This window comes from Hevea brasiliensis, chromosome 13 (genome assembly GCF_030052815.1).
Source record: "Hevea brasiliensis isolate MT/VB/25A 57/8 chromosome 13, ASM3005281v1, whole genome shotgun sequence".
In the NCBI taxonomy this organism is placed as follows: Eukaryota; Viridiplantae; Streptophyta; class Magnoliopsida; order Malpighiales; family Euphorbiaceae; genus Hevea; species Hevea brasiliensis.
The window spans coordinates 55,336,203-55,362,803 of record NC_079505.1 but is presented as its reverse complement, the minus strand read 5'-3'; the positions used below and the strand labels follow the sequence as shown (position 1 = coordinate 55,362,803).

The 26,601-nt window shown below is 32.2% G+C and overlaps 1 protein-coding gene across 5 annotated transcripts; it reads right to left on the bottom strand.

Annotated features, from left to right (window-relative positions):
- Positions 1–15,700: 15,700 nt before the first annotated feature.
- Positions 15,701–24,233, bottom strand: LOC131168779 (pheophytinase, chloroplastic-like). 5 transcript variants are annotated; one of them, XM_058132030.1, is made up of 7 exons: positions 24,068–24,233; positions 22,622–22,741; positions 21,972–22,537; positions 19,812–20,038; positions 19,255–19,446; positions 18,999–19,155; positions 15,701–16,070 (listed from the first exon to the last, which is right to left on the bottom strand). In XM_058132030.1, the coding sequence occupies exons 2-7, from the start codon at positions 22,725–22,727 to the stop codon at positions 15,828–15,830; spliced, it is 1,491 nt and encodes a 496-aa protein (XP_057988013.1). In that variant the 5' UTR covers positions 22,728–22,741; positions 24,068–24,233; the 3' UTR covers positions 15,701–15,827. The 5 variants fall into 5 exon arrangements, with proteins under 5 accessions (XP_057988013.1, XP_057988014.1, XP_057988012.1 ...); XM_058132031.1 differs by having other exon boundaries at positions 24,055–24,230; XM_058132029.1 differs by having other exon boundaries at positions 21,972–22,741; positions 24,055–24,233.
- Between the last annotated feature and the right edge of the window lie 2,368 nt (positions 24,234–26,601).

The window sequence follows — 26,601 nt, the reverse complement described above, 5'->3', positions numbered from 1 at the left end:
TTATTTTGAAGTTTATAATCATTATAATTTGACTTTTCAATAATTATTTTTAATTTTCATAATTTCAATTAATTAAATTAATTTAGCTTTATTAAATTAATAATCATTATTTTTTGTCAATATTGGACCCTCAAATTTAATTGACCAAATTTTGCTCTTACCGAGTTGTCGATTTATCTTTCTTTCTTCTTTCTTTTACTCATTTTTAATTTAATTTTCATCAATATTTATTCCTATTTTATGTCATAATAATTATTTACTTAATTGGACAAGTTGGTTAAAAATTATCTCCGAAGACGAAATGACCAAAATGCCATCCGTTTGGCTTAACAGACTAATATTGTCTATACCGATTGAAAAATTTTTCTAAGTATTTTCTTGGCATTCTAATGCCATAGGAACCTCAATGACCCTTCTCTGGAGTCCCAAAAATTATTTTATGAATTTTCTCCCGGGTCTAGGGCTCCTAGTTGCGAGAACCGCAACTTCCCACTGGGTTACCCATCGCTAGGGCACCGGCTCATTTAACTTAGTTGTATTTTATTTCTAAAATTTTTTCTAAATTTTTCTTATTAATATTTGAGTTATTTATGACTCCTCACTCTAGTCTAATTATTTTTCCAGACGTTCTAGCTGTCCGGACCGACACCAGTCACCGGAACAGTAGAATGTACGTAATTGCTACAGTGAGGGTGTTACAATTCCTTCCCTCTAATTTAAATTTCGTCCTCGAAATTTACTGGTGTAGGTATTTGAGATAATTCTTTTACCTTTCTATTGCTCCCTCTGTCTACTTCTTTCATATATGTGGTACTATTTAGTTTTTTTGAATCTATTATTATACACTTAGGCATATCATAAAGGAAATACTTTACCTCAAATTCACATCTGGGGCTTCTTGCTCCTCTCCGGCTTAGGTGACATTTGGAAGTGGTGTTACTATTGTACTTGATCCTTCCACGACCTCTGTCTGGGTCTGTGGTAAATTCCTCTTAGGACAATCTTTCAGACGATGGCCTATGGCCCCACATCTATAACAGGCTCCAGTCAATCCCCTACATTCACCTTTATGCCACTTGTTACAATGGCCACATTTTCTTGCTAGTCCTAGCGCACTCACTATTAGTGTTTCTGGTTGATCTCTTCTGGGTATAGGCCTGGGTCTAGATCTCCTACTTCGATCAAATGTCTGACTTAACTGTTCTCTCGGCCTCTTATTACTAGATTGTCTAAATTTCCTCTTTTGCTGATCACCACTTCTCTTATGTTCCTCTTCATGAACATAACTAATATATTTCTTTCTGAACTCTATTAGAAAGAATTCCCAAGTTACGTCGGCTGGTGGCACTACCTTGGTTACGACATTCCACCATCGATATGCAGCTTCTTGTAACAATGAAACTGCACACTCCAAACTCTGTTCTGGTATGCAATGGAGCTGCTGCAAGACTCTTTTAGTCCTTTCTAACCAATACTCAGCCGCTACAGAATCGTCTTCCTTTCTACCCTTGAAATCTACAGCTCCATATTTCCTAATTTTTCCTAGAGGTGATTTCCGCTGAGGCGGTGGTGGAATAACCCCGGTCATTTGTCGAAAGAATTTAGTCATCTGCTCAAACAAGGCCTGTTGGGGTTGTACAGGCACCTCTTGCACTGGTGGAGCAGGATCTCCCCGATTTTCAATATCACTCCTAGTCGGAATACGGCTTACTACTTCTTCTTCTACTACCCTCTGCGATTCTGAGTCCATTCCTTAACCTAAAATAACCAAGAAAATAAATCTGCATTAGTGTCACCTCGACTCATATGAATGCAATGCATGTCATGCACACAATCTTATTCTATCTATCTAGGCCTAGGAACGCTTAAACCGTGCTCTGATACCAATAAATGTAACACCCCTCACCCGACTACAGTGTAGCCGAGTAAGGCATGCTACAATCGGTGCCGGAGCACCCTAACTTATCTTACTTTATTTTTTTTAAATAATTTTGAATTCATTTAATTTAATATCAATTATTTTTTGATGGAGAAACCAGCGGAGTTTCCCCTATTTTATTATCGTTTGGCGTATTTCAATATTCATCTGTTTGAAATTCAATTCAACAATATTTCTAAAATAAAATCTTATCCATGCTAATCATAATTATCTCATATTTCAAATCTCATCCATACATTTCAATTTCATAATCATTTCCATTCATACTCAATTCATGTGTAAACATTCTCAAATTACATAAGCAAAATTTTCAAATTTCCTTAATTTACATAATTTACAAAATAATTACAAAATTTCATAATTTACATCATAATACAATATCTAGCATTTTATACAAAATACAAAATATGATCTATATGGGCCCTATCTACATGCATTGCTGAGGAGGTGACAACCTTGAATACTTCATGTCACATCTTACCCCTCCGTAAGGCATAACATGATCCCGTAGAATACTTAATGAACTACCGAACTTCACCTACCGATAACTCATTAAGTACCCTACAAGGGATTTTAAAACGATTTTCTTACATTTTGGAAGTAGTGAGCATTTTAGTGAGAATTAAAAACTATTTATTCAAAGCTTAAATACTAGTAAAAAATTTTTCCATTTTAAATTTTGCCGCAAATTTTATAAAAATTTTGACAGAGTTCCGTTTGAAACTGGAGAAAACAGTTCTTCAAATACCTAAAAAAAACATTTCCAAAAATATTTCACAACTCCCAACCTTCAATAACTCAATCATCTCAATTCAATGCACTTCAAAATAATTTCACAATACAAATCAAGATTTCTCATCTCAAAATATTTAATATCTCCATTCACAAAGCATAAAGCAGGAAATTCATATGTACAAATATTAAATTTACAGAAGAGAATCCAAAATAATATTATTACAATTTATTTACAACTGCTCAACTACATTGATACATACAACATTTTTATATTTACATCAAGATTATCTATAAGGGTATAAAATAATACCCGTACAAAATGGTCAGAGTAGTCCTCGATTTAACAGCAGCTCACTCTGCTGCTTTCTCCTTCTTATCTGCGGCAAGAAAATAAGCTATCACGAGTATAAAAATACTCAGTGGTGCACAATAAAAATTTAAAATACAATAAATAAATCATTCATTGCCAAACACAATTTAAATATTTGTCAATCATATTTCACAAATATCAAAGTTCATAATAATACCATTTTGTCAAATAATCTATTAAACACAGTTTAGTCAACCAATTTCATAAACACAGTGTTGCCAAAGTCATACACAACTTAAGCCATGACACAAAATTTCCGATCAATGCCGCGTTGTACACCACGACAAAGCAATCTCAACCCCATTAATCGAAATCAATGAGGGAGGTGGCTAGCTAGCTAATGAGTACTCATCCGATCTACAACCTCAACTGGCAAGCCAGAGAGGGAGGAAAATAAACGATCTTAACCCCATAAATGGAGGAGGAAATGTGATACTGTCATGCTAAGTGTGAATCCAAAATCAATTTAAAACAATTATTTTCAATAATTTATGAGAGATCCCAAACAATTTTCAAATTCATTTTTGTAGTCACAAAGTGGCAACACAATTCATAAATAAGACAGAGACTTCATAAAGTATAGCAATTCAAATTTTCAATTGGAAAACAATTACATAAATTTATTGTGCACAAACCTGACTGGAGTCGCCTCTAGGCCTTGACTCAGTCTTTAAGGGCTTCCAAGTCTTTTTCATCTGAAACACACAATTTCACAGTGTTTCAGTACCATAACTTAGCATAAATCCAAAAATAAATTTCACTTCATTTTAACTAGCTCTATTGCGTTAAATTCGACGTTCTCGAAGTTTTTGAGTTTTGGGTTACTATTCACTACACTATTCAAGTCAAATTGTTGACTTTTTAAGACTTAATAGGTATGGGAACTCCAACTTCACCCACATACCACATTTTGGTCATTAAACTTGTTGGTTTTGGTCATTTTCTCAAAGTTTAAGTCATTTTGGCCAAATTGTCAAATTTTAGTTTTGGTGCTCCTAGTTGCACTATTCCATTGGTCAATCTACTATTAGAATTTGGCAAACCTTCCTCCATAGAAAATGTTCCTTATTGTCTTAAGTGTATTCTCATTTTTGGATCACCTCAATCGGAGTTTTGTAGCTCAAGTTATAGCCAAAATACAATTACTGTTCATATACACTGTTCATGCTGCAATTTTGGTTCTGGCAGATTTTTTATCCAACTTTGTGCAGTAATTTGATCAAGTTAAGTTCATAATTTGGTCTAACTTTCTTCATATGAAATGTTCTACTATGTCTTAGGTTTCCATCGGTTCAAGAATCACCTAAATCGGAGTTTTCTAGAAAGAGTTATAGCCATTGGAACTTTACTGCTCAATGGCAATTCTGCAGAGTTGCAGGTACAGTAACTCCACTTTGCTCAATAATTTGAATGGGTTAATGGCATAATTTGGGGTGGTGTTCTTCATGAAAGTTTTAGATCTATATCTTATCTAGTTTCTGGTAAAATTTCAGGTCAATTTGACCTGTCTAGCTCGAATTATGACCAAATGAACAGTTACTGTTCATTTGGTCAGTTTGGTGCAGTGGCAGCCTGCTCTAATTTCACTTTGGTCAATTGGTTCACCAAGTTTTGGTCAGTTTTTGGGCATGGTTCCTTAATGAAAATTGTGTCATTTTATGTCTATTTTCATCCCCAATTGGTGGCATATCAATTGGACTTGTAAAATTTGAGTTTTGGTCCTTCAAAGTAGGTTTGGTCATGCTGCCAGCAGCATGACCAATTGACCTACGAATTTGTCTTCCATTCTAACAATTCCCATACATTTCCTTTGGTCATTATTGACCATTTTTCAGTCCACAATTGGTCAAAGATATCATTTATGTTTCTCCAAAATTTGGTTCACAAACCCTAACATTCAAACCCTAACTCACTAATTCATTGTATTTAACTACATTAATGGTTTTAATGCTAATCATTCAACTAGTTAAGGTTTCTACACTCATTCAAACTCATTAAATTCATGCAATTCATACTCCCTTCAACCAGACCAAAATTTCAGCAATGGTCCTTCCCCATATTTTTATTTCATTTCCTTAATCCTAAGCTCATTTCAACCATTAATCATGCATTTAAATGGAAAAATAAGAAGTTTAACATACTAACCTCAATTTAAATGCTAATTCTTCAATTTCTCTCTTCCTTTCCTCTTTCTTTCTTTTTCTTAGGTTGGGATTGCAAGCTTTAGTAAGGTTTTTAGGGGAGTTATGTTGATTAAGTGGAGAAAATCAAGCTTAATTGTAAGCTTAAATGGAAGAATTCCATGGAGATGAGAGGGAGAAGGTGGGGCGGCAAACCAAGGGAAGAAGAAGACACTTTTCTAATTTTTTTTTTGTTTTATTTTCTTTAGTCTTATCCCCTTTTAGAAGACCAAAAATCCCATTGAATAAATAATTTAATTAATCCTTTATGACATCATGCATGATGTCATCACCTTTGACTTTTCCATCTTCTTTCTTTTTTTTTCTATTTATTTTTTTCTATTAGTTCTTTAATTTAATTCTCGATTCTGAAATTTTCTTTTCTCCTATTTTATTTGACAGTTAGGTCAGGAGTCAGCTCTCGGGGTCGATTGACCAAATTGCCCCTCGCCGGTTCATCCCGATTTGCAAATAATTCCATATTTCTTCCGGCTCCCTGACCTAATTATTTGACTGGCTTAACAGTTCTTTTCGTGATTTTCTCTTTTCCACTGTGTTCATAAGGGTCCTAAGGACCGCAGTCACTTTACGGTTCGAAATTTGAGTTTAAAACGACTTCGCGATCGTTCAGGAAGGTCACTCATCATTTGTGACTCTCGGCTCGTTTAACCTCTTATGTTCTGTTTTTCTTATTTATAGTTAACTAATTAAACATTACTAATTATTTGTGTTTATGGCTTCTCAAGTTGTCTTAAGTGTGGCCCTAATCCCATTAATTGTCCAGACCGACACCGGTCACCGGAACAGTGAAATATACCAGGCTATACCAATAGGGGTGTTACACTTCAGACACTTCTGCAGATCAGAACTCCCAAAATTCCCAGTCAAACGTCCATTGGGTTCTAGCTTTAGTACCTGCGCGAAGAAAATAATTCCATCGCGCTAAGCATTGCTGCTTAGTGGTGCAATAATATAACAAGAAAATAATATACAAATAAAGATAGAAACAAATTTTGGATAATTAAGATTTATTTATACTTCACATGCGATTTCTAAAATTTAATATGTTTTATCCTAATTTAGTCTTCTTTGGAAGTGTTTATTTCGCCAATGTACAATAATAATGTACAAAGAAAATGATCTAAAAATAATAAATTTATGATTATATTATTATATAAGTCACATTTGCAATATTTATTTATGTTATAATTTTCTTTGCTAATCTTTTAGCATTTTCTCAATACTTGCTAGGTTGTCTCAGATTATCTCATAATAAGTAAATTTTTAATATCGGTCCAGTTCATTTCGATTCTTTCTAATAAATAACTATTCTAATTTATTTTAGGTCATCTTACTCATTTATTTTATTTAATTTCTAATATTTTTAATTCCTAATATGCTTAACTTATTTCAATAAAATTCACTGCCCAAGTAACCTATGACAAGCTGACTAAACTGGATAACGGGTCGTTGGCATTGGACATCGCAGTGTCTCGGGCCGTCATACCATGGGACGCAGAACGTCAACCACGTATGCAGTCAGTATGGCTAAAAAGCCATGATAACACATAATCGGGCATAAAAGCCATGAATGTTGGCATAAAGCCATGGATGCGGGCATAAAGCCATGAATACGGGCATAAAGCCATGAATACAGGCATAAAGCCTTTCGCAGTACTGCTTAAACAATACCCTATTGGCATGCCAAACTATCCAATCTGACACACATGTCTAGGCAATACAAGGGCACATAATATCATTAAATATTAATATATTGTGTTTTATGACTTCATTATTTCATGGTAAATTTCATAATTTATATATTCATCATAATATTCATACATTCCTTACATCATTCATATTGATCACAATTCATAACAATGGTGTTCATATACCATTGTACTCAAAACGTTCTTCCTTTCTCTTATAAAGAAAACTAATGTTCCATTCATATTTTTATGTGATTCATTTATTCATTACAATATTTATATGGATTCGTAACTCATACAAGGTGTTATTATCTTATTTGTAATCTAAACATAAATCATAATGTAAACCTCATCCCATTTATACTCAACAACCCATCTAGGTTAATTTCATTTCATATTCAAGTGGTATCACTCATGTTTTATTAGACCTACTAGTAATAGAAATACAATTCTTAACTATATACTCACATAACTTACAGGTGCCAGAGTATGTCATGACAGTGCTGTACATCCCAATCTCCACCGTTGATCTTACTTGTAAGGACGAGCCAGGAGCCCTTGGATCAAAGAAGAAGGCGACAAGACCGACGCCTTTTATTCCCACTCAGGATCGCCTCGACAAGAAAATTTGAGCCGTCAGATTAGAAGAGAAAAAGGACAAAAATTTCTGAAAAGGATCTCAGCCATTCATTCTGATTCTCTTTAATTCCCAAGTGTCTGATCATGTCCTTCAAAATCCAAACCTTCCATCTCCCTCAAAATAAATCCTGACCCTTCATGGGGAGCACCCAGTCCCTATAAATACCTGCATGAAAACTGTTCAGGGGGGATGAAAAAAAGGGTGGTGAATATAGTGGAAAGGCTCTGAAAATTAATTCAGTTTCGCTACTCTGCTATTTTTAAGCGAGAAAGACCTTAGTAACCAGTTTTCTAAAGTATTTTCTTTGAAGGAATATTGGACACTGGAATTCCTGATTTTCAGTTTGTTCATAGCTCTGTGATACCCTTTATTAAGTTTCAGTTCTGTTTTCATCACCTTTATATCCACTTTCATTTTCTGAGTTCAATCTCATTCATTATCATTCTGGTTCGATTATATGCTAACTAGGCATTCGTCATTTCAAGGCAAGCACTAATCCCCAGACTGTTAGCCCGAAACTCTGCAATATTCGTGACTCCATAGTTAGTTTAATAGGTTCAACTTCCTGCAGGTGAGTGTTTGAAGCGTTGCCTTATCCAATGTTCATCTTTATCTTTTTTATTTTTATTTTATTTTTATTATTTATTTGTGCACGTAATTTTCGTTAAAGTTTGTCTAGTGTCAGAAGATCCCACGTAGGTGGTTATTTTCCTGAGTTTATCTTTGATGCAACAGTTCGTGTCATTTATTTATTCTTGGTCTCTTATCATCTCTTAATGTAGGTGTTCTATTTACGGGTAACGTACAGGTAGTTTGATAAAACGTTGATAACAGTGTCTTAACATAAGAGTTTTTTTTTTTAAATAAACGTTCATATAATAAATCAGAAAGTTATGAAGTTGAACCACTAGATTAGCTCGAGAATATGACTGGGTAAAGGTGGGGAGGTCGGAGTAAAATTTAGTTTCGGGATAGCAAACGAAATAGAGCAAATGTTGCCTGCCGAAAGGTATTGGTAAGGCGATCACATATGAGGTCGGTAAAATTCAGTCTGATGTCTCCTATCTAGTCATGAGGTACCAATGAGTTGAAAGAAGCCTCCTTCGGGTCCCTGGCATCGTCAAATGCCTGAACCCTTAGTCTTAGGCTCTTATGATGTGTAGCTGTAATCAAATTTTAAGAGGTCGGAAAAATCCTCATCTGATTCCCATTCAAGTAAAAGAGATCGAAGGAGAGTTCTTATCCGATTCTCAATCCAAAATTTTAATAAATATTTAAAAGAGGTCGGAGGAGAGTTCTTATCCGATTCTAAATTTTGAGGAGAGTTCTTATCCGATTCTCAATCCAAAATTTTAATTAAAAGAGATCGGAGGAGAGTTTTTATCCGATTCTCACTAAAAAATTTCTCAAAGAGATCGGCAGAGAGTTCTTATCCGATCTCCAATCGAAATAAATATCTAAAAAGGATCGGAGGAGAGTTCTTATCCGATTCTCAAATTGAATTCTAACAAATGCGCAAAGTAATCCTACAAACGAAAACCGCAACACAACACCAATTCACTATGGTTGTCTCATTTACTTATGTATCTGGGTAATCCGAATTAGTGAAAAATCAAATATTCCTTTTTATCAAAAGGATTAACATTTCCATTCGAACCTCCTAACTATTAATTTTAGTTTATAAAGAACTTGAAGTTAAATCTGCTTACCCTCATTGAGGGACGAGGTGGGGTGCCTAACACCTTCCCCACCTGTTTACAGACCCCGAACCTAAAATCTCTGTTTTTGAAGTGGTTTCATTTTAATATATTTTCACAAATGGTTTTCTTTAATTTCTCTCAAAATTAAAGTGGCGACTCCTCACTCTTTCCCACTTCGGTGAGTGTTCGTCCAGGCGACCGCAAAATACCTTGCGACAACTTTGATCATATAATGATGAAAGTGAGTTTTAATGGTCAATTAGTGACCATTTGATTATGTGTAAACAAGAAATGAGGTGGTTTGATTAGTGAGAATTGCAGTTGGTGTGGCTGCCCATGGTGACCTGCAGAATTGGACATGAGTCCAGCAGGTTTGGGCAGCCATAACTTGAATTTTACAGGTTCAATTGGTGCAAGGCCAATTGGACATAAAACTAGACACATAATGGCACAACTTTGGTGAAGAAACCATGCCCATAAAACCAAACCAAGTGGACCAAAAGCTTGCCCTAATCCGGGTGATCTGCAGTCTGTTTCTGCAGAATGACCAAATGAACAGTGTTTGGTCATTTGGCCATAACTCAGTGTAGAATGGTCCAATTGACCTGAAATTTTACCAGCAACAAGCTGAGATATAGACCAACAACTTTCATGAAGAAACCTAACCCAAATTATGACTAGAACCTATCCAACAAGTGAGTTGCAATCACTGTTCACTGCACTGTAGATATGGTCAGTCCAGAAAAATTTCAATCCGGCCAGTTGTGGTTTTTGGACCATAACTTGAGCTACAAAATCCAAATGGAGTGATTCAAAAAAGGAAATGAAACTAGACAAAATAAGGAACAACTTTCATGTTGATCAGTTTGCCAAATTCCCAATGCAAAATTGACCAATAGAACAGTAAACACAAGGCATAAAAAGTGAAAATTCTGCCCAACTAACATTAAGCTTAGAAATGGTATTGGCAACCAATACCAACAAATTTTGAATGCAAAATGTGGCATGTTGATGATATTAAAACCAATGTACTTATTGCCTATGCAAAAGTCAACATTTTTGTTGACCAATGAATGGAATAGTAACACTAAAACTTAAATTCCAAAAATTGTGAAACTTAAAAGTGTGAAATGCCCTAGTATACCTAACAAGATTGGTTTGGATAGCTTGGCATGCCAATAGAGTTCAGTTAGTAGTACTGCACATGGCATTATGTCATTCTGTGATTTCATGGCTTTTAGCCATTCTAACATTATGTTGATACTTGGCCTTGTGCCTAATGTTATTACAGCTTATTAGTTGTTCTGTTGCATACCGGGAGATACATATGTGACCGATGGTGTGACAGCCCGAGGTACTTGATACCCAGTGCCAGTTTACCCGTTTATCCAATCCAGTCATCCAGTATAGGTTACTTGGGCACCCAAAACTGAAAGTGAACAAATTTAATGAAATAATGAAAAGAATAAGTACATAATAAATAAGATTACCAATAATGATAAAAAAAAAAAATCATCTGCATAAAACATCAAAACATGCACTGCATATTTACTTCATGTTATTTCTTTTTATTTTATTATTGGCACCACTAAGCATTATTGCTTAGCGCGTTGCTTTTGCCACGCATAGGTTATGGAGATACTGACCGAGAGCCCAGTAGACCACAGACTGGGTGAAACCTCCTGCAGCTCTGCATAGTGTCCGTGTCACCTCACCATCTTCAGTGCATTGGTAGGACACTAGGTTTCATTTTGGTATTTTGTAACTAACTTTTATTTTCTCATGTGTAATTGAGACTTATGTAATGTATTTTGATGTCAATGTAAATAGTGAAAATTGTGTTTATGAATGGAAAATTGAGTATTTATTTATTGCTTGTATATGAATACCATGAGAAATGAATGATTGAGAAATGGAAAGGTTGTTGAAAAATATTGAGATTTTGATGATGAAATGGAGTTTGGGATTGGTTGAAAATTTTGTAAGTGTTTTTCATAGGTTCCGAAGAACTGTTTTCTCCATTTTTAGCCGGCACTCTGCGGAATTTTTTAAAAAATTTGTGGAATCTCAAATAAATTATAATTTCAATAAATGACTTAAATGAAATATATTGTACTTCATAACTATGATAAAAATAAATTAAGGAAGAATAAAAAATGATTGAGATAAAATAGAGTGTTCCGGTACACTGTGTAACATATCTTACTCGGCTATACTATAGACGGGTAAGGGGTGTCAAATTTTTAACTTATTTATCCTTTGTTCCATACATTTACCTTAGCCCTATTACAACTTTGATAAAGACCTTCTGATTTATGATGTGCATATAATCTAAGTGGTGGAGATAAGATGAATAAGTAACCTTATGATAGGTCATGTTCATGGATTGAATTTTAAGAGCAAACACTTTACCCAAACACATGAGTGATGGAGTGATTCTTATGCCTATGTGAGGATCCTCCATGTTGATATTTTTAGCTTTTTAATGAGATCACTATGTTAAGTGAAGTTTTTATATTTGCGAAGAGATTTGTTCATGATATTTATGATTCTCAAAAGAGCTTGATTATGTTCATGCTTATGATATGCTTGTCTTTGATAATCCTAGGAAGTATAGATTGAGTATTTCTTTAGGATTTAGTTTTGTTTTGTTCGATGACAAACAATGGCTAAGTATGGGGGAATTTGATAAGGGCATAAAATGTCATACATTTGCATACTTACTTTTAGTCTGTTGTTCATGTTCTTTAGTTAATTTAGTGTTTATTATGTTTAATTTATGTTTTGTAGGTGTTCAAAGTGATTGGAAGTGATTTAGAGTCATTTAGAGCTTAACTGAGCAAAATAGGAGAAATGTAATTTTTGGTGGGATCACTAATGAAGTGGCATATGACATGGCTGCCTCATGGAAGACGTCCAAGGTGACTTGGCAAAGCATATGTGGCATCTTATTGGGGTGTTTGGTTACTTGAATTAGTTGTTCTCCTTGGAAGGATTTGACTTTTCCAAGATTATGAAATATATTCAATTAACGTGAGTTTCTCTTCTTCCTCATGAGAGAGAATTCTTTCCTAATGATTATGGGAGACCAAAATAAGTAGATTTTATGTGAGATATTCTTATTCAAAGATTGGATTAGATTTTATGTGAGATATTCCTGTTCAATGATTGGATTAACACCAAAGAAGAAGATTTGCATCATGTCACCCTAAATTGGAAGAAAGAGTGGTGCAAACTTTAAGCATACCACAAATGATGAATTTCTTGATTGGGTAGCCCTAGTTGCACCTTAAATACTATAAATACATGACATACAAGAGGCTGGACATGTTGCTTCTTCCCTTGCTATTTGGCGTGCACCCATCTCATCTCCTTAACTTGGAATTATGCTTCTTCAAGAGCTCGCTTTGGTGCATCACTTCTCCATCATCTTTTGGCATATGTTTGGTGTGTTTAAAGTGTCTTGTTTGTGAGAAAGTGCTGCTGGTTAGTGTGAAGGTGTTCTTCCCTTGGTTGCAAAATCTTGCTCATTCCTCTCCTTTATGGCGTGTAGAACTCCTTCAAGCTTCTTAGTGGTGTATCAACTCTCCATTAAAAGGCAGCATCTTCTTCTTTGTTCTTATTATTTTTATTATGTTTTCTTTTGTTATCATAAGCGAGTAGTCTTCTTATTCAGTGGAGAGATGACTTGAAGCCATGGAATAATCATAATGAGACTTTGTTGAACTTTCATTATTAATTAATAAAAATAGTATTTTGTTCACTTAAAAATTTATGTTTCTCTTGTAAACAATAAAAAATGTCAATGTTTAGTTGATTAGGTGCACAAATAGTTAATTATTCATATACGTCTAATGCTAGTTTAATTAATTAAGTCCATAATTGTTTGATTAACTTTACATCAATAACAAAAGTAATTTTGTGTGCCATGTTGCCTAGAGATCCATAATCTAAATTCAATGTTTATGCCACTTGAGTATCTATGTTATCTAGAATTGGTAATGACTCTCTAGTATGTTAAAGTTGCCATTGAATTGAATCTAGCACTTGTCTTAGGTTATTTAGTGGTTAGGGGTTAATTAAACACTTGTTAAATTAATCTAATATGTATGGAAAGTTAGGGAATGTGAACACTTGTTTTGCTTCAGCAACCAATTTATTTAAGTGAATGAATGCTACATGTGTTAATGATTAAATGTTGATTTCCATGGTGGATATGTCTTTTTGCTGAATCTTTGCCTTCTATTGTTATTTGTATTATTTGCATTATTTGCATTGGTATTATTTTGTGTTCAACATGCTTTTCAGTTAGAATTTGCAAGGTTAGTGTGTCCATTGTTCCTTTGGTGTCCTTTGGCGCGCAAGTTAGGTAGTTCAGTTAGTTTACTCTGCTTTGTTAGTTTTAATTTAATTCAATTGCAATCAAATTCTCCTTTTAGTTTTAGTTTGCGTGTGTGAGTTGCTTGTGTTCAGTTTATTATATTGATCATTCATTCTCTGTGGGATGGACCTTTGCTTGTTACCTACTACCAGTTAGTAGGTTAGATTGAAGTAATTTTAATTTGTGCATTCAGCACGCATCAGAGAATCAAGAGTGGAAATGGAATTTTCCTCTAGGCATAGAAACAGTTTCAATGATATTAAAAAATTAATATCATATTCTCATTGCTAATAAGTCATGAACCTAATAAGTCACACATAATAGAGCTTATATGATCAAGACATAATTAATTTGATTACTTATTTGAAAGGTTTAATTGATTAATTAAATTAATGAATTTAGCTTGCAATAAAATTGCAAAGTCTTTAGTATAACTTTAAATTAAATTCATGTGATTAGGTGAATTAGAAGAAAAATTAGCTAATATTTAATATGTTTAAATATGAACTTAATTAATTAAAAGAGTTTAATTAAAAAATAATTTATATGTGATATAAATTATTCATTTGAAGAAGAAATAATATGATTTACTGAGAATAATACATGGGACATGTCATACCTTGTGCATGTGTTGCATGGAAGGACAAAGCCATGCTTGGATCAAGGAAGGCACTAGACCCTTAAAGTTTCAAAAATTTTTAAAGGTATAGTGATAGTTTCTAAAAAAAATTAGAATTTTTTATTATTGCCATATAAATTTTATGGGTATTGAGCAATGCCCATAAAATTTTAATAATTATTTAAAAAATTTTTGGGGTATGGACATAATGGTAGTTTTCAAAAAATTAATATTTTTTTACAATTGTCTATCAAATTTATAGGAATTTATTAGTGATTTTATAAGAAAAATGTAAACTTTTTTATATAACAATGAAACACAAATCATTTTTAAAAAAAAAAATTCCAAAACATTATCGTCTCTTAGTCTCTCTTCTCCATCAATTCTATTTTACCGCAATTGTCAATTTTTTATTTTAAATTTAAATTATTAAATAAGATTATCAAATGGAAGTCTAGCAGCACATTTCTCTTATCATAATTTCATCAATTTAAAATTTTAGCGGCTTTTATCTCATAATCTCATTATTATTATTGGAATATCTCACTTGTTATAATTTCATCATACTCAAATTATTAAAAAAAAATCTTTCATAAATTAAAACCATGTCATATATTTTATTTAATTTATAATTTTAATTAAATTTATTTTTCATGATTACTTTGATAAAAAAATTAAATTCTAGATAATTGTGCAGTTTTTTTTTTAATTTTATTTTAGCCATCAATATACTATAAGTTCAATAATTCCTAATGTTAAATATTCATATTATTTTTTTTTAATGAACAGCAATTTCTTTTAATTTTTATTAAGTCAATTATATATATATATATATATATATATATATATATATATATATATATATATATATTACTTTTATGAATTTGTGAAATTTCTAGCCCCGCCACTGGTTGCAAAGGACATGCAGGTATGACAGGGCATATCATACCCTGGTGACATTTGAGGCAATGAAGAATCATCTAAAAGCTCATAGTTATGACCTTGATATAAAACATTTTTCATCTACGGAAGCAAATACATTTAATCTTCTTCCTGGATGCTTTGGCTAATAACTGAAATTTTCCTGTGACCTCTTTTTAGATCCCTTGTTTGGAACTTCCAGCCCCCATGGCTTCAAGCAGAAAGCAAACATGAGAGGAGGCTTTTCAACAAGCGCAACCTTCTCATGGCATCCATTAGTGAGGGCAACGTCACTTTGGTAGGAGTAGTAGCAGAGAAGAGACAGTAAGTTGGAACGTTGGAATGAATTGGGGATTTAATTGGTAGGGGTATTTTTGGGAGAAAGATATCATGCTTCTTAAATAGGGGTATTTAAGAGATAAAACTTATATCTCTCTCACTTGGCCTTCATTATTTATATCGACTAACAGAAAAATAATGTTTAATTGAATGGAAGAACCATATGATTAACAGAATTAAATATTTGGTATTAACTAATTGCCTTTTAAAAATAAGAGGATCTACCAATTAATATTACTGAACAATTATAAAATTGCTTCAAATTTACATTGATCATTGGGGAAGGTGGCTCTGTTATCCAGATTTGATTTCCAATTTCCCAAGTTGAGACTTGACAGGAGAGTTAATCCAGTTCCAGATGGAGAACCCTGATCCGAAGAACCGAACTTTCACCAATTTTCTTGATCCTCCTCTTGTAAATTCCAAGTCCTTGGAAATGTTATACCGGATACTCTGTGAATCATCAAGCAAAGGCAGTACATTCGAACCATGAGACTCAATGTTGTTAATCCACCCACGAAGCAAGTAATTCACGACCTGTATTAACACCAAGGGTCATGAATCTATGCAAACAGCGAAAAAATCAATATCCTATGTCTCCTCTCTTACAATGAAGCTTTTGCTAGTACCAAGTCGCTACTAGCTATGTCATGCACAGCCCAAAAGCTCTTCATTTTGTAGTAATCACAACACATATATACCCCTATTACTTGCAGCTATCAAAACATCCATAGGAGAGATTTTTGCAACTTTGAAAGCTCATTACTGAGGCAGCTTATAGTTACCTTCACACAGGAGAGAATTATATTTCAACAATTATTCTTTCTCCATATTCAAGATTTTCCATTTTATTTCATAATCACATACTTTCTGCTAAAACAATTCTAATGAAAAGCTATATTTTACCCATTCCACATGGGTGGAGGCTAGACACACATTCAAGATTTCTGTTGTCAAAACTGGACCGATAGTCAATAGTTAACCCTCTTTTTCAAAGGAACCATCTTAATCCGCTGAACCGGCTTAGTAATTGGTGAATCAATCAACCTTGTCCTGGTCCAATGAGTTAAGAGGTTTGTGAACCCATGTCAGTTGGCCACTCAACTTTAACATAAATTAGCCCCTGACCTATTTGAAAATTGTCTATTACAATCCTTACCTTTTATTTTGACCTATTGCATCCCTGATTTTTTTTATTTTTTAATTATTACACTTAAATTTTTATTTTTATAACTAATCACAATGCTACATTTAATTATAAATAATTGAATAAAATAAACAGTTTAATCCATTATTTAAGGGATATATTTCATCATTTTTCATCCATAAATTTAGAAAATTGTAAGTTTAGGAGTTGATTTATGTATCAAGCCATAATTATATTATTATGTTATATAAAATAACTAAGATTATTTTCCTATCTTACTTATTTGAAATAAATATAAAAAAGCATCATATTGTTTTGCACTTTTACACTCCGTTTGGAAGGAGGTAAAATAAGATTTTATAAAGTAAAATTTTTCAAAGTAACGTTTTTCATGTTTTCTAAACTTTCATAATTTTTTTGGTGTTTGAGAGAATTGAAAGATTTTTTAAAGTATTTGGAGGTTTTTTTTTTTTAAAAAAAAAAAAAAAAATTGTTAATCCACCAATTTGGTGAGTTAAAAAATGGAGGTTTTTTGATATTTAAAAAAAAAAAACCTCTCAAAACCATACTTTAAAAAATCTTCTACCCTGCCAAACACAAGTTCAAGGTTTTTAAACCTTAAAAAACCTTACGTTGCTTTTAAAAACCTCTTCCCATACAAAGGGTACACTTCAAGACTTTGTGAAATTTTTCTTAACATTTTAGCACCTTGCATTTTACATCACTAGCAGTTTAGAACCAAATACCTTGGCATAGTTAGCTTATGATGATGTGGCACGAACACGGTATGGACTTCAATTAAAAATTATTTTTTTATTAAAGATGTGGCATTGGCATCCAACTCAATGTGGGACCCATTTTAAAATTAAAATTAATTAAACAAAATAAACTTTGATTAAAAATAATAAGAGATGAAAAGAAGAAATAATGAATTCCTTCTTCCTTGATTTTGCATACTCAACAAAGTCTTCTCCCTTCCTTGCTCCATTTCCTCCAAAAATACTTCTCAAAGCCTTCTCTCTCTCTCTCTCTCTCTCTCTCTCTCTCCGCGCCCGCCGGCACCCCTCCTCTCCACACCCACACCTTCCCTCGCCACCCCCCCCCCCCCCCACCCCCCCCAACCAAAACTTCCCCCACCCAATACATCTTACTGCTCATCACTCAATGTCTCTCAACAGCCCAAGCAATTCCACTCTCTTCGCAAAAAATTGGCATCTCAATGCTGAAATTTTATGAGTTTTATCACAATAACTTTCAAGATGAATGTTTAGTGATAAAGGACTAAAAGCTCAGTAGGATTTTAGCTTTCTGGGGTCTCTAATCTGAATGGGGTTAAATGACTTTGGATCAGTAATGAAAAGGAAGAAGTTAAACTTGTTTTCTGGTTTTGAGATTGTCAGTGTTGTTTTTTTTGTTCTTGCAATCAAAATTAAAGAAGGAAAAAAAGAAAACAAGAAGAAGAAAGTTATTTTTTTTATTTTGTTATTATTTTTAATTAAATTCATTTTCTATTAATTAGTTAATTAATTTTAATTTTAAAGTGGCTCCCATACGGTGAGTTGGATGCCACATCAATTGCAAAAATTATTTTTAGTTGAAGTCCGTTCCATGCCACATTATTGCCACATCACTACAAACTAACGTTGTTAAACGGTTTTGACTTTAAAGAGATAACAGTGTAAAACATATGATACTAAAATGTTACCAAAAAAATCAGACCCTAAAATGTAAAAGCATGAAACTGCATCATATTTTTTCATACTTTTCTCTATTTTTTTTATAATGTTAAAGCCATATGTGTATATATATATATATATATATATATATATATATATATATATATATAAAAGATTTTCTATAATACATCATGATTATTTTAATATTTCAAATTCAAATAAAAATTTCTTATTTATTTGTTATAGGAAATTCATTATATTGAGAATTTTGACAAATTTTAATAAAACTTACTGCTTTTAATATATTTTTATTCCCTCATGATTTTTAATAAAATTTTATTAATATTTATTTGGTTCAACTCTAGTATGAACGCAATTCATCTAACTCTTAACCCTCATGCTTTCACCAATTCAAAAACCAGGCTAGATTTGAAAACTTGGCAAATATGAAACTGAGTGGTATCGTTCATTGAAAGGATCCACTTAGACCTCTGTTTGTCTTTTGGCAGTGCATTGTATTGTTTCACTTTTTTTGCTTATTAAACATTTGCTTTAAGAAAAACTTGAGTGCTACTACCATCTCTAAACAAAAAATAAAGATAAGCAACAAAAAGCAGCAGTAATCTAAAACAAGCTGCTTACCTCAGGAACTTCATCATGAGGGCAGTGACCAGCTGGGCTGATCTCGTAATACGGAGCTTCAGGCACCTGTCGTTTCACCTTAAGGCCCCAGATGGGCTTCACCCATGGGTCCTCTTTTCCATACATGAGACAGATGGGAAGATTGTTCATTTTACACCTGGAAACACAAATAAACTGTAAGTTCTTAACCATGGTTATGAAAAAAGGGGGATATACATGACATATCAAGAACAATTAATACATTTACAATACCTACCTCATTAAACATTCCTCAAATGATAGTTGTCCCTGAGGAGCAAACATAATTGAAGCAAATGATGCAGCAGCAGCAGGATGTTGTGTTATTTCAAGAATACGAGAAAACACTTGGTCAACATTTGTAGAATGATCTGCATAAACCTGTTTAAGTATCTCTGCTATACTCTTGGGATCACTTATTTTCTGCCAACTGGAAAATGTACAATTATGATAATAACAGCATACTAGAAAAAATATGCATAATAATAAGCAGCAATCATTGTTGTAATAGCATAATAAGTTCAAACTTAAGCAACGATGGCTGTGGAGAAGAAAACTACAGCAGATTCTTTGAGTATAAACATTAAACAATTCACCAAAGTAGATCAAGCAACACCTAATATTTAAACTATGCAAATGTTCTTCACTTTCTGTGATAAATTAAATATGCTTTTCCAATTTTATATCAGAAGTTTTAGTGAGAGTTTATATACTTCACAGACAAAAGGTGACACCAATGCATGGATTAGCATGCAAAATTTTTTGACCTTCTTCACTGATTAAAAGATAACTTACAGTAACTCAGTGAGCTTTCTCACACTTGCAGGCAGAGGAAATGTTCCAGACCATGGAAATAACCTTGCCAGTACTGGAGATCTTATAGGATTAGGCAGGAATCCCCAAAAAGGGGTTGCATTAAGCAACGTAACACCTTTCACTAAATGAGGATTGCTCGCTGCAAAGTATAGGGCAACATATCCTCCTAGTGAGTTCCCCACAATATAAACTGGTTCACCAATGACCTGTAACATAAATGACCAATGTAATTGCCATTTTGATATATTTATTTCTCATAATTTAAAACTTATATGCTTTTAAATTTAAAATGTTAGTGATACTTAACATAAGACAATAAAAATGCTTTTCTAGTTCACTATACTTCCTTCCTAGTTTTTGCAAGTGGGAAAAGGAATAATTCCAGGTAAAGATGATTGAAGAGATGGGATGACATTGTATGCATAACTTGCAGTGTTGGCAATGGTATCTTGGTCCTAGTATCATTTTACCAACTCCCAACCACAATAACCCACTCTCCCCCTCTCCTCATGGACATACCACAGAAGGGTGCTACTGGGAAAAGGAATAATTCCAGGCAGAGATGATTGAGAGATGGGATGACATTATAACTGGCAGTGTTGGCAAAGGTAACTTGGTACTAGTATTATTTTTACCACCCCAAGGCAATAAAAAACATAAAAAATTATACAAGCATCATTATTTTTCAACGACTTCTGAGAATAAATATAAGAGCCATTCATGAAGAGGCGGAGATAACAATTTTCATGAATGCAGCTATGTAGAGTGTCAACATATGGCCTTAGACTCATCACTTTTCACTTCGGTGAGAATTGCCTGGCAACTGCAAAACCCTTGCAACTGCAAAACCCTTGCAACATAGAGGAAAAGTGGTCTACATTCACAGTGAACTATCACTCACTAAACAAGATGGAAAAAAAAAAAATTCCCACTTTCACTTTGAGATGTTTTCATTCATATGAGGTCAAGTACACCAGTGGATTAGTCAGAGTTGAACTGGGGGTTTTTATGATGAAGCATTCATTATAACCATGAGCCAAATTTTGCTGTTCGTGAATGAGTGGAATAGCTCCTTAATTCAAGTTAATAAAAATTTTATTCCTTATTTGTATAATAATATTGAGTAACAAGTTATGGAACAGTGGCAACATAAAGAAAAGTCTAAGCAAGTTATAATAATTAGCATCAACCACAGAATCTGTCATATTGAAAAATTTTAAAGGAGATACCCCTCTTGAGTCTTGACCGATTCTGGCTCAATCTATGCAAGCAGTTTGTGTTAAGAATGCAGTAAATGCAGTAATCTTCTCAAGCAGTGACCAGCTTCACATGCAGAAGGGCAAAAAGAAAAAAGAGCTGGGTGGTGGGTTTTGGTTCTTGCATACACTCTGAAGAGATGAACAAGAAATTCAACAAAATGCTCTTTACTATTTCAATTTCACATTCTGAAATGCCATTTAAGTCAATTATGCTCCCTCAGTTCCCATCGCCATAAGGAGGTAGCATAAGGCAAAGCAATGATTTTTGTTCCCTTATTTTACAAGTGTATTGATTACGCCTGATATATACAATAGCAGCATGCTACCTTTCGTATTAAAGTAAAAACAATAATTTTACATTTTCACAGCATCATTTGATAACGATATTAGTAAGCTCTAAATGCACCTCTCAACTCTTGTATCAAAATGCAGCTGCCAACATGGATTGTAAACTTGGGATGTAGTGTGTTCTGAGTAATAATCATTTACAAGTCATGACAGCAAAATGATATGAGCAAAGATAACCAGTGACTGTTTAGGACTGATGGGTATCTGTAGGTAGAAAGTTTAAAAGGTTATGGTTTTGCGGAAGGAGTACGAAGTATGAACCATCATAACATAAAACAACATAGTTTAGTTTAACTGAGTTAATACCCACTTCACAACAATGCCAAGAACCATGGTTAAAAACAAAAACTGGGATGAAATAAACAGTTGCAAATCATGTCAAGCAATTTATCCACAGAGCACCTGATTTAAAGTTTGTTCTGTAGGTATAAGACACAGAATGCAATGCATATTAAGAATATGCATGAATAGACAACATATGCATATTCTCATCACATAATTACTACATTACACATGTATAAATAGTGAGTACCTCTTCTATGAAATGGGAAACTTGATCCCGCCATAAATCCATGGAGTAAACAAGCTCATTGGCCCATGGCTCAGTTTCCTCTCCAAATCCCCAAATGGAGTTCTTTTCCTCTAAGATATCCCCTTCCTTCAACAGTGTAGTGGGATTTTCAACAGGCAAAGACATGCCTTGCCCTAGAAAATCAATTGCCCATACTCTATATTCACGGCCCAAATCCTTCAATTGATTTGCATAATGAAAGGAGCCAACACCAAAACCAGGAAGAAACAGCACTGGTGGAGATTTCACATTTTGACACCCTGCTTTCTCATAATGCACATTAAGTTTAGGCTTCCATTCGCAAAAGCAACTGTTTATGGGAGCACCACATTCACCCCTAGATTCATTTGGTAACCCAGGAATCAAAACCTTAGTTGTTGGTTCTCCACTTCCTGAAATATTCTCCACATCCTCATCTCTATGAATCACATAACTATCATATTCTCCACTCAAAACCTTTGAATCAACAACTTTTAAGCCTTCAGGGGCATTGATTGACTTAGAACCTTCCCCTTGATCAGGATTCCCTAAAAATAACTTGTTAATATTAGAAAATCTTAATGACTCACTTCTGTGATCAACCCTAGCACATAAAACTCGAGCTTTTGTACCAGAAGGGACCTTTGATTTACACAAATTTGAGCTTTTATCAACTAATTTCCACCTCAAATTTGTAACAACATGACATGTTGCGATATTGAATGTAATAATTTCCATACCCAGAGAGTGTTCTGCAATTATAAGCCAAAAAATTTGATTAGGCAAATAATGTCACCTTATATTATGTGCAGGTGCAAAGAGAACCCTTATATCCATGGTATGCATTACCAAGTTTGTACGTGCATTTGCATTTGATCATACTACAAAGTGTTGTCAAAATCGTATGATTTGCTTTGAATCCTATGACTCGAGTCGATTTTAAAGCCTAATGATTCAAATCTATATAGTGAATAATAAAAAAAAAAAAAAAAAAAAAAAAAAAAAACAAGAATTGCACATCAATCGAGCGAATTTTTTGGTGGATCATGTGAATCCATTTCTTAATTGTTGGGATTATGGGTTTAAAGTTGACAGTAAGAAACAAAATGACACCACTGTCATTCAGGCATTAAAATATAAAAAGTAGAATTATTGTAAAGAAATTCAAATGACACCCATGTGGTGTTGTGAGGTATAAACTCAACTCAACTCAACTAAAATTTAGGGTCGACTATATAGATTTTCTTTCTCCACTCTAAACGATTTTTAGTTAAATCCTCTCGAAAATGTGTAATGCTTCTAAGTTACTACTCTCCTCCAAGTCAGGTCTACGCCTTCTTTTTCTTTCTATCCTCCAAATAGATTCAAATGTTGAGGTATAGATATTTGAAAATTAAAAAATTGCCAAAAACATAACATACCCAAGACTCTATAAAGCATATTGACAGCTGCATGCATCTCTATTCTGCCCTTTTTTTTTCTACTCTTTCCCGGTATATTCTCTCACAAGCGAAGGTCGACTCAGATACTACGGAGAATAGCGACATTAAGGTAGGAGTTCTCCTTCTTGCCACTTACTTTTCCTGTTTCCTTCTCCAATCTTTTCTCTTTTTATTATTAAAAAAAAAAAAATTATGCTCCACCTGAAGCTTTGGATCCATTTTTAACATTGATTACCATTTTTGAGGTATTAAAACAAGTTAATTCCCTTTGAAGCTCAAAAAATTAGTATTTATGCTTGTGTAAAGATTACATGATGCTTGATGTTGTTAGTTTTAGTTCTTTTAGCAAAAAACTAATAAATTCTTAACAACCAAAGTTTCTTTAATAGTTTGTTTCCTTTTCCAGGCATCCAAACAAAAGCTGAAAGCAAGAAATTAAAAAAAATTAAAAAAATTAAAAAAAATCGTCAATAGAAACAATTGTAGGCAGTTCTTGCACATTAAAGTAAGATGAAACTATAGCTAATGGACATACAACAATCATCTTTATAGTAAAATTCATGAAGAGGAAGCTTTACTTAACAGATCATAAGCTAAGAACGGGGAAAACAAAGAGAACTTACAGAGGTTTGTTACCTTCAATTAGAAGAGAGAAATGTCATTAAAATTTGATAGAGAGTAAACTCTATAAACTTCTGTATGTAGTTTGCACTTCTGAGATTGAAGCAGAAATCTAGAGAAAGACAAACAGAGATGGGGTTTGCTTATAAGTTTCTCCTTCCAACAAAAAGCCAAATAAAAACCAAGCCGACCTTTTTATTTATCTATTTTCTATTCATTTCTCCTAAATTATAAATCATTTTCTCTTTTAAAATAATAATTATTTAATTAATTTATTAATACACTTTTTTTAATATAATTTTAAATTATTTTAATAATATAAATTATTAAATTTTAATTATACTTTAATTAAAAATAAATTTATTTCTACGGAAAAAAATAAAAGTAATTTTTCTTATTAATAAAATATGAAAAACCCATAAATATTAATTTTTTTATTAAGAATATATCTTTTATAAATTTTATTTTTATATAAAAATAAATTTAATAACTACTAATTTAAATATATATATATAATTTATAAAAATTTAAATAAAAATTGATATAATTAAAAAAATAAATATATGAAATTTTAACAAATTTTATAATAAAAAATTAATTTAAAGTTTAAATATGGTTACATATAATAAAATTTAACAACTTTTATAATAAATGTTTAATTTAAACATATTTATATATAGGGCGTACAATATTAAATTATATCTGAATTATTATTTTGAGAAGAATAAATTTAGTTGGATTTGATTTTTAATTATTAATTTAATTACTTTTTGATATAATAATCGTAGTAATTAAATTTTTATTAATTAATATATTTATAAAAATTTTATTAATATTATATTATTTATAATTATTATTTTATACTTTTGTAAAAATATTTAATTTATAATTATTCTATTATTAATATTAAATCACACTTATTATTTTTTTATAAATAAAAAAATTATAAATATATTTTTATTAATAATTAATTAATTAATTAATTATGTAAAAAATATATATATTTTAATTAATTTAATAAATTAATTAAATATTTTTAATTTCAATTGAATTTAATTTTTTCAATTTTAATTTAATTATTTTTTAAAATTAATTAATAATTTAATTAATTAAAATTCGATACAATCTGTTTTGCTTAATTGAATTACCTATTCTAAAACGCAGCGCATCGTACTGGCGGAGGCCGGGCGAGGTGGTTCTTGTGGTACTTACGCTTGAAGGGGTATACATCATCAAACCAATAAATTAGGCTTCGACCTCGATCCACCAAGTGTTTCCAATTCATGTTTCTTTTTCTACGCCGCATCCCCACGTATTTTGATCATAGTTCATGTGAGAATTTTAAGAGGCCTAAATTTTGGAATTATGTGAAAGAAAATATTTATTGTGGAAGATTTAAGTAGAAAATGCCACATTGTTAATTTTTTGCTCAGGATATTTTTTTTATTTTAATATTTTGTTAATAAGAGATTGAGAAAGTAATAATTCGAATTTGAATCTGTTAAATAAATAATATATTTTTAATCATTAAACTAATTTAAACTAATTAAAATAAAATATTTAATTATTTGAACAACGATTAAATACTATAAATTTATGAATAAAATTAATTTTGGATATAATAATATAATATTAATTAATATTATTAAAATTTTCAATGTATATTTCTTATATAAAGAGGATTAAATATCAAATAATATTAGTGTTATATAGTCGAAGATAATCTCATCTTTTTCATAATTCTAACAATAAATATGATGGATTCCATTATAATGATGATGGGGATTATTTATACTATTTAATAATATTAACTTTTTTTTTCTATATTACATTGTTTATATTTTTTGTGCGTGCTTATAATTTAATTTTTATATGTAAATTTTTATATTGATAATGATATATAAAATAAAATTTGAGTGAAATTATTTATTATTGAGATTTAGTCTTTCATTGCTATAATGTTAAATTATCGTGGATATTTGTTATTCATCCCATTATTTCTTTCTCCTTTCCACTTTTATATATACTAGCATTTGAAAGAAAAGTGCACCTAAATAAGCCTTAAGATGCAATGTTAATAATTTTAAAATTTATAACTCTAGGTTTAATGCAACATGCATAAAACACTTTATACTATTACAAAAATACATAGTTTTGCTCATAATCAATTGCTAACATACCTAATTAGCCATTATGAAACAAAATCCCTAAATTTCTACAAGTTAGGGTTTAGAAAAATTCTTACCCTAATAGACGCATAATCAAATTCTAATCACCTAATCCAGGCAGTGAAGCAAACAAGTGTTGGCTCTTTAACTTGTCTATACAAGCCCCTTGATCAAAGCACCATTGGATCAAGAAAACTTGAATCTCCTTCCTTATGGTTTGGCCAAATTGAAAGAAAGGAGAAGAGAAGTCTCTCTTGGTTCTAGGTAAGTGGAAGTGCTGAGAAACCCTTTTTCAAGTTTTAATTCAATATCAACAATACTTGTTTCTCTTAAATTTTAAGCAAGGAAGAAGAAACAAATCTTTAGCTATGGAGGAAACAA

Bases quoted from the DNA above. Each gene is read 5' to 3' on its own strand.
- LOC131168779 (XM_058132029.1), bottom strand. From the start codon at position 22,727: ATGGAAATTATTACATTCAATATCGCAACATGTCATGTTGTTACAAAT. The intron at 19,447-19,811 runs GTAAGTTATCTT...TACATTTTCCAG, and splicing joins AGAAAGCTCACTGAGTTACT to TTGGCAGAAAATAAGTGATC. The intron at 19,156-19,254 runs GTAGGTATTGTA...TTGTGTTTCCAG, and splicing joins TTTGAGGAATGTTTAATGAG to GTGTAAAATGAACAATCTTC.